This window comes from Lissotriton helveticus, chromosome 7, assembly GCF_964261635.1.
Source record: "Lissotriton helveticus chromosome 7, aLisHel1.1, whole genome shotgun sequence".
Classification (NCBI taxonomy): domain Eukaryota; kingdom Metazoa; phylum Chordata; class Amphibia; order Caudata; family Salamandridae; genus Lissotriton; species Lissotriton helveticus.
The window spans coordinates 1,614,413,874-1,614,426,633 of NC_136068.1; the positions used below are offsets into that span (position 1 = coordinate 1,614,413,874).

Genomic DNA, 12,760 nt, shown 5'->3' on the forward strand with positions numbered 1-12,760 from the left:
CCGCTGTGGTTGCAAGAGAGGTTCAGGGGGGAGTGTCAAGGGGTCAGGCGAGGCTGTGGGCGCCGCCTGTTGAGCCTCTGAATTGACCCAAAACAGATGCTCGGCAGGCGCTAGGACCCCGCGCGCCCACCGGGCCTCGCACAGACTCATCCTCAGCTCACCAAATAGGGAAGTGCAGGCCTCTGACTCAGAGCCAGTCACTTGCTCATGAATATGAATCAGAGCATTAGCATGGATTAGCATAGGCAGGGAGCAGCCCGGCAGGCGGAGCAGCCATATTGGGAAGCGGGCACTACGGAGAGAAGTTTTGGTCTCAGTTGTGCACTTTCTTTGGAGGCTCCTGTGAGTCGGATCAGTGACCGAGGATGAGCGGAAAGGAGCCCCCCGGAACTCCCATGGAGAAATACAAGCTGGTGGTGGTGGGAGGAGGAGGGGTGGGCAAGAGCGCCCTCACCATCCAGTTCATCCAGGTGAGTGGAGGGTGGGGCCCGGGGTCTGGTATGTGCACGAGGATGATCCGGTGCATGCTGTTGCTTGCAGTCTTTTGAGCCAGGCGGGCGCTCCCAGGGATGTGCCTGGTGGGCTCTTTATGAAAAGCTGCCTGCTGGTCGCTCTCTGTCCTATGCCTGCTTGAACTGTGCCTCCCCTTTGCATGCTGGGTCCTACCAACAATGTGCCCACTGGGGTTTCTCACTGTACAGCGCTGTTGATTAGATAAGCCTGCTAGGGTCCTCCCCGGAATGTACATGAAAGGGCTGGAATATGTCTGCTGAGATCCTCCCTGGAATATGCCTGCTGATGCCCAACACCCGAATGTGCCGGTCGAGGCCCTCCCTGGAATGTGATTGCTAGGGGCCTCCCTGCAATGTGTCTGATGGAGGCCGTGTTGGAATGAGCCTGCAGAGGCCTCACTGGAATGCAGTTTTAGGACCCTCCCTGGAATGTCTGGTGGGGCCCTCCTTGGAATGTGGCTGCTGCGAAATGTTGTTGCTAGGGTCCTCCTGCAATGTCTGATGGAGAGTGTGCCTGCGGGGTGCACCCTGGAATGTGGTGGTCAGGGCCTCCCTGCAATGTCTGCTTGGGCCCTTCTTGGAATGTGGCTGCTGAGGCCCTGCTGCGAAATGTTGTTGCTAGGGTCCTCCTGCAATGTCTGATGGAGAGTGTGCCTGCGGGGTGCACCCTGGAATGTGGTGGTCAGGGCCTCCCTGCAATGTCTGCTGGGGTCTCCTTCCAAGTGTGCCTGCGGGGCCCTCCTTGGAATGTTGCCTGTTGGTGCCTGTGCTGGCCTCTCCTCGGGGTGGGTTTTGAGGCGGCCCAGTATGATCGGCCCTTTGCCTGCTCTAACGTGGTCTGCTGTTCCTTTAGCTACCAGGGGCTTTTCGTGAGGTGCATTTGTCGCACTGCTCTTGACTTAGGCTCCACTGGCTGTGTCTGTGAATACTCCCCTCACGTTAACTGAGCTCTGCTTTCTCACTGTGTTTGAGGCTTTCATGCCGCAGCTGACTCTTTCTGTAAGCCTGCGGTGCTTTCCTGCTGTGCCTGCAGGCGAGGTCCGGGGAGCACGCCTGTCTGCTGCGTGATATATATGCCTGATCGGGCCTGCGCCGGCTGCATTCTTTCTCTGCCTGCTGAGGCTCTTCCAACCTCAGCTGCTTGTTGCTGTGCCTGCAGTGCTGCCTGCTTCCCGCCTGCTTCTTCTTCTCGTGGCCATGGAGTCTGTGCTTTCTCTCTGCCTTTTGGGGTTGTGCCAGCTGCGGTGGAGCCGCATCCGAGCTTTCTTTCCACGCCTGTGGGGCTGGCTGCCTTTCCTTGCCCAAGAGCTACAGATTCAGACGTGCTCTGGGAGGGTCACGGAACCGGTTCTACGGCTTCTGTGCAGATCCGAGGCCGGCGGAGTCCTGGGCAGGAGGGAAGGGCTCGGGGCGCGTGCTCTGCCGAGCGCGGACCGTGTGAAATACTGAGGGGTGCTCCTAAAGACAAAGGCAGGCCAGGGGGGACAGTCGTGGAGGAGCACTGAGTGAGCAAGGGCGCATGGCGGGATGATGTTTACACGGGGTGGGTGGGGGCACAGGTCAGGGTGCACACATGCTGGGGAGGCTCTGAGCAGGATGTTTACACAGCGCGAGGCGGGGCTCGGGGATGAGCACACGGGGTGAGCAGGATCCTGCGGACCAGCATGGGGGGAGGGTGCGGGGGGGAAGGGGGGGGGGGGGGGGTAGACCATTAGTCCTATCCCAGATGCCGCCACTTCACCCCTGTCTCTTCACTTATTCTCTTGACCGTATTTTCAGTAATACTGCAGCAGAAGTCCGTCTCTTTCACATCTAATTTAGAAAACATCTTGGAATAAAGTATGTATCTCTGTCGTGGGGCGCGGCTAGTAGTAGCCCCTCTGCGTTGTGTAGTTTTGGGCCTTCTTCAGGGAGTGGGGGTGCAGTTCACAGACTACACAGATGAGCAGGCAGTGGTCAAATTTTTAGCATCCACCCCAGCCCTGGAGCACGCTAATGACCACAACACACATGGAGCTCTGTAATATGTCCTTATTCTTTGGCATGCAGCCCTTAACTGAAAGCACTGTCATAGACTTTATTGACCACACCCAAATACTTCCCGACTGATTATGTAATTTATAAGGAGTCCGCTTATCACCACAAGAGTCCTACTGCACATGATCACACAGCACTACATCTCCCCCCTGGTTAAATAAAAAATATATACATTAGAGTTCATCAGTAAGTCATCAAGGTGCTCACACACTTTTCCAGGTTGAGTCCTACGTGGTGAAGGAGTTGCACTGTCATCTGGAAAGGTATTAGCACGCACGCGCGCTATGCTGCAGTAATTTGCGTGTAAGCGCAGCTTCGTTTTTAAAATTACCGCATTTAGTATTTTATTTCCTAAATTGCTTTTTTCCCTGCTTTTAACTCCTCTACGCTGTGCCCACACACTTGCATGTTAATTGTGCCCCCCACCGCGTTTTGAGCGGACCTGTTACCTTACATCTCTTGTGTCTGGCGCCCGGTCGCCATCTTGGGGGAGGCAAGGGTCGAGTGTGCCATTGGTTCAGCGCTCCAGCGCTGTTAATGACCACAGGTGAGCCCTACTTAAGGCGAGCATTTCTTTAGCTCTGCCCCTGGAAAGGTATTAGCACGCACGCGCGCTATGCTGCAGTAATTTGCGTGTAAGCGCAGCTTCGTTTTTAAAATTACCGCATTTAGTATTTTATTTCCTAAATTGCTTTTTTCCCTGCTTTTAACTCCTCTACGCTGTGCCCACACACTTGCATGTTAATTGTGCCCCCCACCGCGTTTTGAGCGGACCTGTTACCTTACATCTCTTGTGTCTGGCGCCCGGTCGCCATCTTGGGGGAGGCAAGGGTCGAGTGTGCCATTGGTTCAGCGCTCCAGCGCTGTTAATGACCACAGGTGAGCCCTACTTAAGGCGAGCATTTCTTTAGCTCTGCCCCTGGAAAGGTATTAGCACGCACGCGCGCTATGCTGCAGTAATTTGCGTGTAAGCGCAGCTTCGTTTTTAAAATTACCGCATTTAGTATTTTATTTCCTAAATTGCTTTTTTCCCTGCTTTTAACTCCTCTACGCTGTGCCCACACACTTGCATGTTAATTGTGCCCCCCACCGCGTTTTGAGCGGACCTGTTACCTTACATCTCTTGTGTCTGGCGCCCGGTCGCCATCTTGGGGGAGGCAAGGGTCGAGTGTGCCATTGGTTCAGCGCTCCAGCGCTGTTAATGACCACAGGTGAGCCCTACTTAAAGCTCGCTCGTGTCGCGCAGCGGTGACGCGTAGCGGTGGCGCCTGACTCGCGCCTGAGTCAAGCCAGAGTCCTGCCCGTCTGCGCCCGTCCGCGACAGGACGTGCTGGACGTGGCTGGCTCTGGCTCTCGTCTATTCAACTATTACTCCGCCGGGGTCCATCATGCGGGCGTACACACGGGACTGCCTGTTGGCCATTGGGCAGGTAAGTTGCTGTTGTACCCTTCCACCGGTACACCCATTGCGTGGCCCATACCATTGCCCTTGTAATGGGTGGGCTCTTGACTCTCCGCGTTCTCTCCCAGGGATTCTGCCTTCGGAGACCTGCCGTACTGCCGATATCCCTACTGCCCTGAAGATTTTGAACTTGAATGTGAGGTCGGTGTTGAAACACTACCAGAACATCTATGACCTCATTGAGGAGGAAGTTCCAGATATATTTGCCATGACTGAAACATGGCTACAGGATGCTGACACCGCTATCATTAATCTAGCTTGCCCACCCGGCTATTCGATGTACACCTTGAATAGGCGGGGTAGGGGTGGCGGTGTAGCCTTAGTGGTAAAATCTATCTATCCCTGTGTCTGGACTGCCCTAAGCATCTCTGGGTGTGAAAGTGCCCTGTTCAAGGTCTCCGTCAGCCCTGAGTTTACCCTGTCCGGTATGGTCGTTTATCGGCCACCCGGCAGTGATGTGGTGTTTAGGAATGCTTTCCCTGATATAGTTGGCCCTCTGGCTGCAGACTGTGCCAACTTTTCTATCATGGGAGATTTAAATCTGCATTTCGACACCCTCTCTGGCTTGACGGTACGTTCCATCTCCTCTGACTTGGAGGCCTTTCAACTCCCTCAGATGGTTTCCCAGCCTACCCATTCAGGGGGGCATATCTTGGATCCCTTGTTCACTAATCTGCCGGGGATTCAAATTACTTCTGTTTCACCGGTGGAGTGGACAGACCACTTCTTGGTATCCATCCTATGCCCTGTCTTTGCCACCCCTTCCATCTCTTCGGCTAGACGGGTTCAGAAGAGGGCTTGGAAAAAGCTTCGGTTAGAAGACTTTCATCGTCTTCTATTAGAGGAGCCGCTCGGCCCTTTGACGGATGTAGAAAAGGGGTATGACCTCTTCTGTTCTTGGATCACCAGGGCCTTGGACTCTCTGATACCTATTGTATCAACTAAAATCAATTCTCGAGAGTCGAGCCCCTGGTACGATGGCGCCCTTCGGGCTTTAAAGGGTGCCTGTAGACGGGCTGAGAGGGCTTGGAGGAAGACCTATGGGGCTGACCTAAAAGCCGCATACTCCAGGTCCGTTAAGCTATACCATCGAGCTATTTGCCGAGCCCGTGCGGCCTTCTATGCCGCTGAATTCCGGAACAGTTCTAATCCGTCGAAAGCCATCTTTAAGGCCGTTAAAGATCTTACGACGAAGCGGATCACCTCTACGACCGAAAGCTCTCTTTCCCACTGTGAATCCCTCGCATCCTACTTTTTAGGGAAGGTGCAAGCCATTTATCGGACATTTTCTGGTACAGGGCACAGTGAGGAAAGTATCAATGGGGCTCACCATCAGACTACTCTGCTTGTTTTCCCCCCCCTCACCTCGGACGGCTTTGACAAACTTGCATTGCAAGTTAAATCCGGATCCCCATCCGATCCGGTAAGGCCTGCTCTTTTTCGGGATCAGGCTTTTATGGGGCGTTCAGTTATATGCTCCCTTGTCAATCTGTCCTTGGAAACGGGAGTAGTTCCAGCTAAGTGGAAACAAGCTGTGGTGTCCCCAATTATTAAAAAGCCCACTCTGGACCCATCTAAGCCTGAAAGTTACCGCCCCATTTCGCTGCTACCCTGGCCAGCCAAGATTACTGAGGCCCACGTCAATCTGGCCCTGTCTGAGCATTTGGCACGAACCAATGCCCTCGATCCCACACAAAACGGATTCCGTGCTGGGCACAGTACGGAAACCGCGTTACTTGTGATGGTGGAACATCTCCGGGCAAGGTTGGATGCTGGTCAAACGGCGGCGCTTATTTTGTTAGACCTTAGCGCCGCCTTTGACACGGTGGACCACAGCATCCTCCTGCACCGGCTCGAGGAGACTGGTATTGGCGGTCAGGTGTTGCAATGGTTCCGCTCCTTTTTAGACGACCGCTCCTTCTGTGTTGCCATTCCTCCCTTCAAGTCCAACTACCAACCGCTGGCCATGGGGGTTCCGCAAGGGTCCTCGCTGAGTCCCACGTTGTTCAATCTCTACGTGAGACCGCTGGCTGATGTCGCTAGGCAGTGGGGCCTAACCTTGGTCTCATATGCCGACGACACACAGCTGGCGGTTACTCTCAGCGGGGACGCGGAAATTGCGGCCCCCAGGTTTCAGTCTGGACTGAAGGCGGTGGCTAGTTGGCTGACAGGCAATTGCCTTCAGCTTAATGCCACAAAGACGGAGGTGATGGTCGTCGGTAAGGGAGTGGAGCTGTGGGGCGACCAATGGTGGCCTTCAGAGCTGGGACCTACTCCGACCCCGGTGTCGGAGGTGAAAAATCTCGGGGTATGGTTGGATGCCGGCCTCTCCTTTGTAGGGCACACACAAAAGACTGCGGCCTGTTGTTTTGGACTTCTAAGGGGCTTGAGACCAGTACTCAAGTTCTTTGATGCCCCAACCAGGCAACTGGTGATCCAGGCTACTGTCATCTCTCGCCTGGATTATGCCAGTTCTCTCCTGGCTGGGGCTAACCAGGCCGAACTAACCCGTTTGCAACGGGTTCAGAATGCCGCGGCGAGAGCGATTGTTGGCCTGCCCAGATTTAGTTCTGTGGCAGGTGTCCTTCGCTCTTTACATTGGCTTCCGGTTAGGAAGCGCATTCTCTTTAAGATCTTGTGTCTTGCTTTTAAGATTCTGAGAGGTATCGGCCCGGAAATTTTGTCGAGCTGCCTTTCCTTTTATGTCCCCACCCGCAGTCTCCGTTCCCAGGGTTTGGCCCTTGCAGTGGTCCCCAGATTCAGGCTCAGCCGTATGGGAGGCCGTTCTTTCAGGGTCGTGGCTGCATCAGCATGGAACTCCCTCCCTGTTGAAATTCGTTTGATGGAGGACCTTTTGACTTTTCGGAGGGCGATAAAAACTTTCCTGTTTTAGTGGCTCTGTCTTTATTCTCTGTTGTGTTGTGTTTTGCCTTGTCCTTGCGCCGGGACGCTCCTTGGCTGGAGTATCTGTGCGCACAATAAATCACCTTAACATAACATAACATAACATCTATCATCAGAGATGAAGACTCGGATGCTTGACTTGGGCACTCAGGTGAACTTGTCACACTCGTAAGGTCTAGAGCTGAGGAACATCGAGAGAGATGCTTGAAATGTGACGAGTCATTATAGACTTTCCGGGACGTTGAGCAGTGACCATGTGTCCTTTACTTGTCACAACTCTCAATGGTTTGGCATCAAATGGAGCTTCAGTCTTGTATTTTCGTTTCACTACTACCCGGTCTCTGTCCTCGAAGACAGTGTCCTGAGTGCATTGGCCCGTTTCACTACAACCCGGTCTCTGTCCTCGAAGACAGTGTTCTGAGTACATTGGCACTTATCTGCACAGACCTTCTTCTTACTTTTGCAAGAAATATCCATGACACGAATCTCATCAGTGTCTGTTACTCGGCTTGTGGTCTGTTGTAGTAGCTTTGTCCCAAAGGCTCTCTTGAACAGCAAGGTGGCAGAGCTTTCACCTGTTGTAGAAAGGGGAGTTGTCTGATAGGCCCGAAGGGCTAGCACTGAACCGCTTTCTTCAGGTTACCCTAAGATCGTTCAGCAGCAGCATCTGCCTGTGGCCAGAGAGGTGTGCTTTTCTAATGCTTAATGTTCAAACAACTAATAAAGTTTCTAACTTCGATGCTATTGAAGGGCGGACCACTGTCAGATTTGAGGATGGAGGGAACACCCCCAGGCTGGAAAAATATCATCTGCTCTCTCTATGAGTTTATCATTGGTGGTCAATGATCAATCTTCCACTAAGGGAAAAGGTGAGTACTCCTCAATAATTACCATGAGATGATGGCCATTGTTTAACCCCTTGCATGCTCATGACGAGCTAGCTCGTCATGAGCCCCGGTGCTCATGACGAGCTGAGCTCGTCATGGCCTTTAGAACGCTCACATGCTGGGCTAAATTCCCCTGCTGTGCGAGCATTCTAAAGAAACGGGTGTGGTCATGATGAGCTCAGCTCGTCATGAGCACACGAGCACTGTGCTGCATGACGAGCTGAGCTTGTCATGAGCACCTGGGCGCTGCGCACCCCCCCCCCAGCACAGCGGGGGAATGTGCCCAGCTGGGAAGGGGTTAAGGATCCAAAGAAATCATCTGCAAATTTCTCAGACGTTTGTTTAGGAAGGTCAGACATATTTAGCGGATGCTGGGTTGTCTTGGGAGATAAGCAGTCACAAAGGTGAGATGCTTTCACTTCCTTCTCGACTAGTTCTTCATGGTGAGGAAACCACACTCGATCTCCTAGAGCTCTCTTAGTGACTAAAATGCGACAATGTCCTTTGTGTGCCAGTTCAATTACTTGTTTCTCAAGCTCTCAGGTATTACAATCCTTGAACCTCTTAGTATAATACCTTCTTGAGTAATAGAAAGTTATTCCTGCACATTTTTGATATTCAACACCATCTGTGAATATGTTTTCTCCATGGCATAATATGAGTAACAGCAAACAAATTAACCATTTAAAAAGGAAATGTGATCTACACGCTGGGGCAATATCACGCCTGTATACGAATACTGGAAGCAGGCATTTTTCAGCACTAATAAAAATTTATAGAGCCAAAATCTCCCCGGTTCTATCTTACGCCTCTGAACATATTCCCCTAAATCAATGGAGTTATATGGACTTAAATGAAGGGAAAATACTAAAAAAGCTATTGAAAGTTTCCAATTCAACACCAGTACAGGCACTAAGACTGGAATGTACGATCACCAGTGCATTTGCTACATCAATAGCAAGCCTCATTAGGTGGGCCTATAACCTTCTGCATTCCAAAGAGGGCACCCTACGACATTTGCTAAAAATCGAGACTTTTAGTTAGGATACCATTAACTCTATATTTGTTAAAAACATGGGAGAGGCTTTTTGTTTAGCAAAAATTAGTGCAGAAATGTTATCATCTTGGACACCCGCACAACTCAAACTATTTTTAAAAAACTTTTCTCCAAAATTGAGTTACGAGCTTGATCACTCCCACTGCACAAAATTATCTATGTACAAAACTTATGCTGACTCCCAAGAATATAAGCAAAAATTGCCATATCTGGAATACACTCTTACCCATGGTGCAAGGCGTACGATCATGATGCTACGTTTGGGTATACTCCCCTTATTATCCTTTACCTCTTCCTGGAAACAAAACAGTACCTCACAATGTAATCTGTGTCTGGGGGGCAAACAGAACTTAGAGCATCTGCTCTTTATATGTCCGAATAAAGACGTTGTCATTGCTAGGTTATTATGTCTAGAGCCTATATATCGGTCCTGCAGGATTGCTAATGCAAGGGATTTCATTTCCGTATGCGTTAAGCCACCTAACGAATATGTTTGTAATAAGATTTTTAAATTTTTCAAAATTACACTGAAAATGTATTAAGTTGTACGTAAAATTAAAATGTATTTTCTTTTAAATAATTTTGTGGTCCTCGAAAGAGTACCGAAACAAAATAAAAAACTTTTGACTTTGACTTTGTTTTCTCCATGGTTGAGTTGTAATGATCCTTGAGTGTGAGCATGCCTGTCTGTATTGATAGCAGCAATGATCTGCTCAAAGGCTAGAGCTGCAGGGGTGCTAGGCTTTACTATGAAATTGATGTATGCTTCAGCTGCTTTAGATGTTGTACTGTGATGCTGTAACAACACTTGTGAGAAGTAATCTGCATGGTTTTGATCCATATGCACAATAGTGTAATTATACTCTTGCAATCTCAACTCTCACCTCTCGATGCAAGGGGGCCATGGGTGTTGTAGAAATGTTTTTTTGGGGGGGCAGGCATACTTTTAATGTCATTCATCCTCTGTCCCTTTTTGACAAGGTTAAAGGGCAGGGACATAGTCATTAAACGGCAAGTTAAAAATATGGGGGCGGGGTGGACAAGCGCCCCCTCTTGCCCTCCCCTTTGGACATCCATGGAGGGGCATTTTTGTCTTTCGGAGTTTCAAAAATGGTGAGCAACGCCTGGTGGTCAGTGACAAGAGTGAAGTGCTATCCGCACAGAAACACATGAAAATGTTTACAAGCTTATAATACAGTCAGGCTCTCTTTTTCTGGCTGGCAAGAGGCACATTCAATCTGAGATAAACATCTGCTAGCATAGGCCACAATGTCTCTGAGCATTTGGATGTCCATTGTGTTGAGCAAGGATCGTGCCAACCCCACGGTGTTGCGTCTACAACAGTCTCAGTATGCAACTTTGGATCTAAGTAAGCCATCTCAGTTTACATTTACAATTGCGTGTTTGATTTTCTTGAAACTTAAATCACATTCGGAGGACCATTGGAAGGGAACATTCTTCTTTGTCAACTCTCTTAATGGGGCACTCACTGTGGCAAAATCGCGAATGTACCTGGAGCAAAAGTTGGCCTTGCCTAAGAAGGATCGCAGCATGGTTAGGTTAGATCTTGCAGGAGACAAGTGGATGACAAGTCTTGTACTTTTTCAGGGTCAGGAATCATTCCCCCTTCAGAGAAAATATGTCCAAAGTATTTGAGTTTGTTTTTGTGAAACTCATACTTTTTTGCATTTAACATGAGACCTGCACCAACGTGCAAACAGCATACTTAGGTAAGAGCTTTGTCAAGTTCCTTTCTTGTGGACGCAATCACTAATATATTATCACTATACTGAAAAGCATGTGTGACTGCTTGAATTACTCGGCGAGTGACATTCTGAAAGATTTCGTCAGCCGACAACACACCAAAACGGTGTCTTTTGTATCTGAACAAACCAACATGAGTTGAAAAAGTTGTAATGTACCTACAGTTGTCTTCCAGCTTGAGGTGATTGTATCCTTTGTTCAAATCAAGATTGGAAAAAACTTTGGCACCATTCAGCTGTGTAGTCTTGTCCGCAATGAGTGGGCCTGGATGTTTTTGTCTCTTGATTGCTTTGTTGGCCTAGTGCATATCAACGCAAATGCCCACTGCACGTCTACTGTTCTTTTTTGGCACTACCACTATGGGCGAAACCCATGGCATCAGACCAGTAGAGTTCTCAATGATGTCATGCTTTAATAATGTTTCTAGTTCTTTCTCAATGGCCTTCTGTAAATGAAAAGCAAACCAACGGCGGTGCTAAGCAACAGGACGACCGTCCTCATTAATGTGACGTTGCACCTTCATTGTCTTGAGTTTTCCTAGCCCATGAAACGACGACGGGAACTGACTCACTATTTCAGAATGTGCATTGAAGTTGTAGTTGATGGATATCATGTCCTATGTCCACAGCAGTGCTGAAATTGAGTAGACATGCACTCGATTCGGTGCTTGTATTGTCGCTTTCTTATGCCTCATGGTCGCTACGAATGACTCTTGACTTTGCAATGGCGCAGAAGCAGCCCATGTGTACACCTTTGTTTTCGATGGCGTTAGACGGGGTACCGGAGACAGTTTGTTGTATTTTTCTGCTGGCATGATACTGATTGATGCACCACTTTCAATAATGAAAGCTGTAGGGAAGGCATTTATCTTTAGTGTGATCTTGGGGCATCAGCCAAATGAGTTTGGTCGCTCCGTGTGGCGATCTCTCTTTGACTAGTGTATTTCTTTGCAAGCTGCCAATTCTACATGTGCGCAGGTCTTTCTGCGGTTGACATCACTGTTGCACATTCATTATCTTCACTGTCGCTCGATGATGAATTTGAAGAGCCTTTGGAAGAGGAATTTGAAGACGATTGACTTTGATTAGTCTCTACTTGTATCAGTTGATGTTGCCATCTGACTTTGTGAACGTGGCTAGAATGCTTCTGGAATGTTCTGTCGTCCATTTTTTCTACTCATCCTGACTCACTTAGTTTCTCTTTCGCTTTGCACTGTTTTAAAATGGCTTTCTCTCCTACTGCCTTTGCATATCTGTCCAATGGTGGGACATTTACCTTTGTGTGGATATGAGAAGCAATATCAGAAACATAAGTTCTTTTTTTTCAGACACATCATCTTGTGGGTCTCCACTTAGTGTTTCTGCTTACTTTTCATGATCAACGCTGATTCATTCTGTGTATTTCTAGCTTCCATATCAGCAGCCTGTTGATCTGCATGTTCCTGAGCTCTTGCAGCTATGATGACCTTTTCTAGACTGTCTCTCTCAGCACGTTTTGTCTGAACGAAGCAGTAAGGCAACCCTCGAGGACCCTGAGACGTATGGCTTCTTCGTAATTGAATTCACCGAACTTGCAATGCTTGATGAGGGTATCAAGCCTTTCGACAAACTCATCCATCATTTCACCAGCTTGCTGTCTTGCTTGGTTGAAAATGTTGCATTCATAGTGGACATACAGCATTGGATTGAACTTGGCTTCCAACGTTTCTTTGATTTGGTACGATACTTCACCAGCGTGTGATTTTTTTTTAATCACATCTTTCACTCCATCACCTGCAAGGCTATTTTAGTATTTGATGATTATTTTGTCATCTACTTCTTCTAGAGCATCAATGAAGTAATCAAACGTTTTGATTGATGCGGTCCATCTGACACCAATATTCTGCTTTTTGGAGGTGTCGAATGGCGGTGGTGGTTTTAAGAACACAGCAAAGTCATAACCAGTGTTGGGACTTACTGACGTTGAGAGTATATGCTGTCCCGACGACAGTTACTGCTAACTTGGACCTGCACCTTCTGTAAGCATCAGCCTTGTGCTTACATCGGGGTCGTTGAGCCCAGGCTGATGATCTTTCTTTACAGTGAATAATGGGTTTGTCTCTTGCACATGTTTGCCACCACTCTCAACTTTCTGCATC

General features: G+C 49.1%; 1 protein-coding gene across 1 annotated transcript in view; it reads left to right on the plus strand.

Moving 5' to 3' along the window:
• The first annotated feature begins 233 nt into the window (after nucleotides 1-233).
• Nucleotides 234-12,760, plus strand: part of RRAS (RAS related) — a 153,689-nt gene continuing 141,162 nt past the window's right edge. The window contains exon 1 of the mRNA XM_078655281.1: nucleotides 234-470. Coding sequence (XP_078511407.1) covers nucleotides 366-470 — 105 coding nt within the window. The 5' untranslated portion in view covers nucleotides 234-365. The remainder of the gene's footprint in view (nucleotides 471-12,760) is intronic.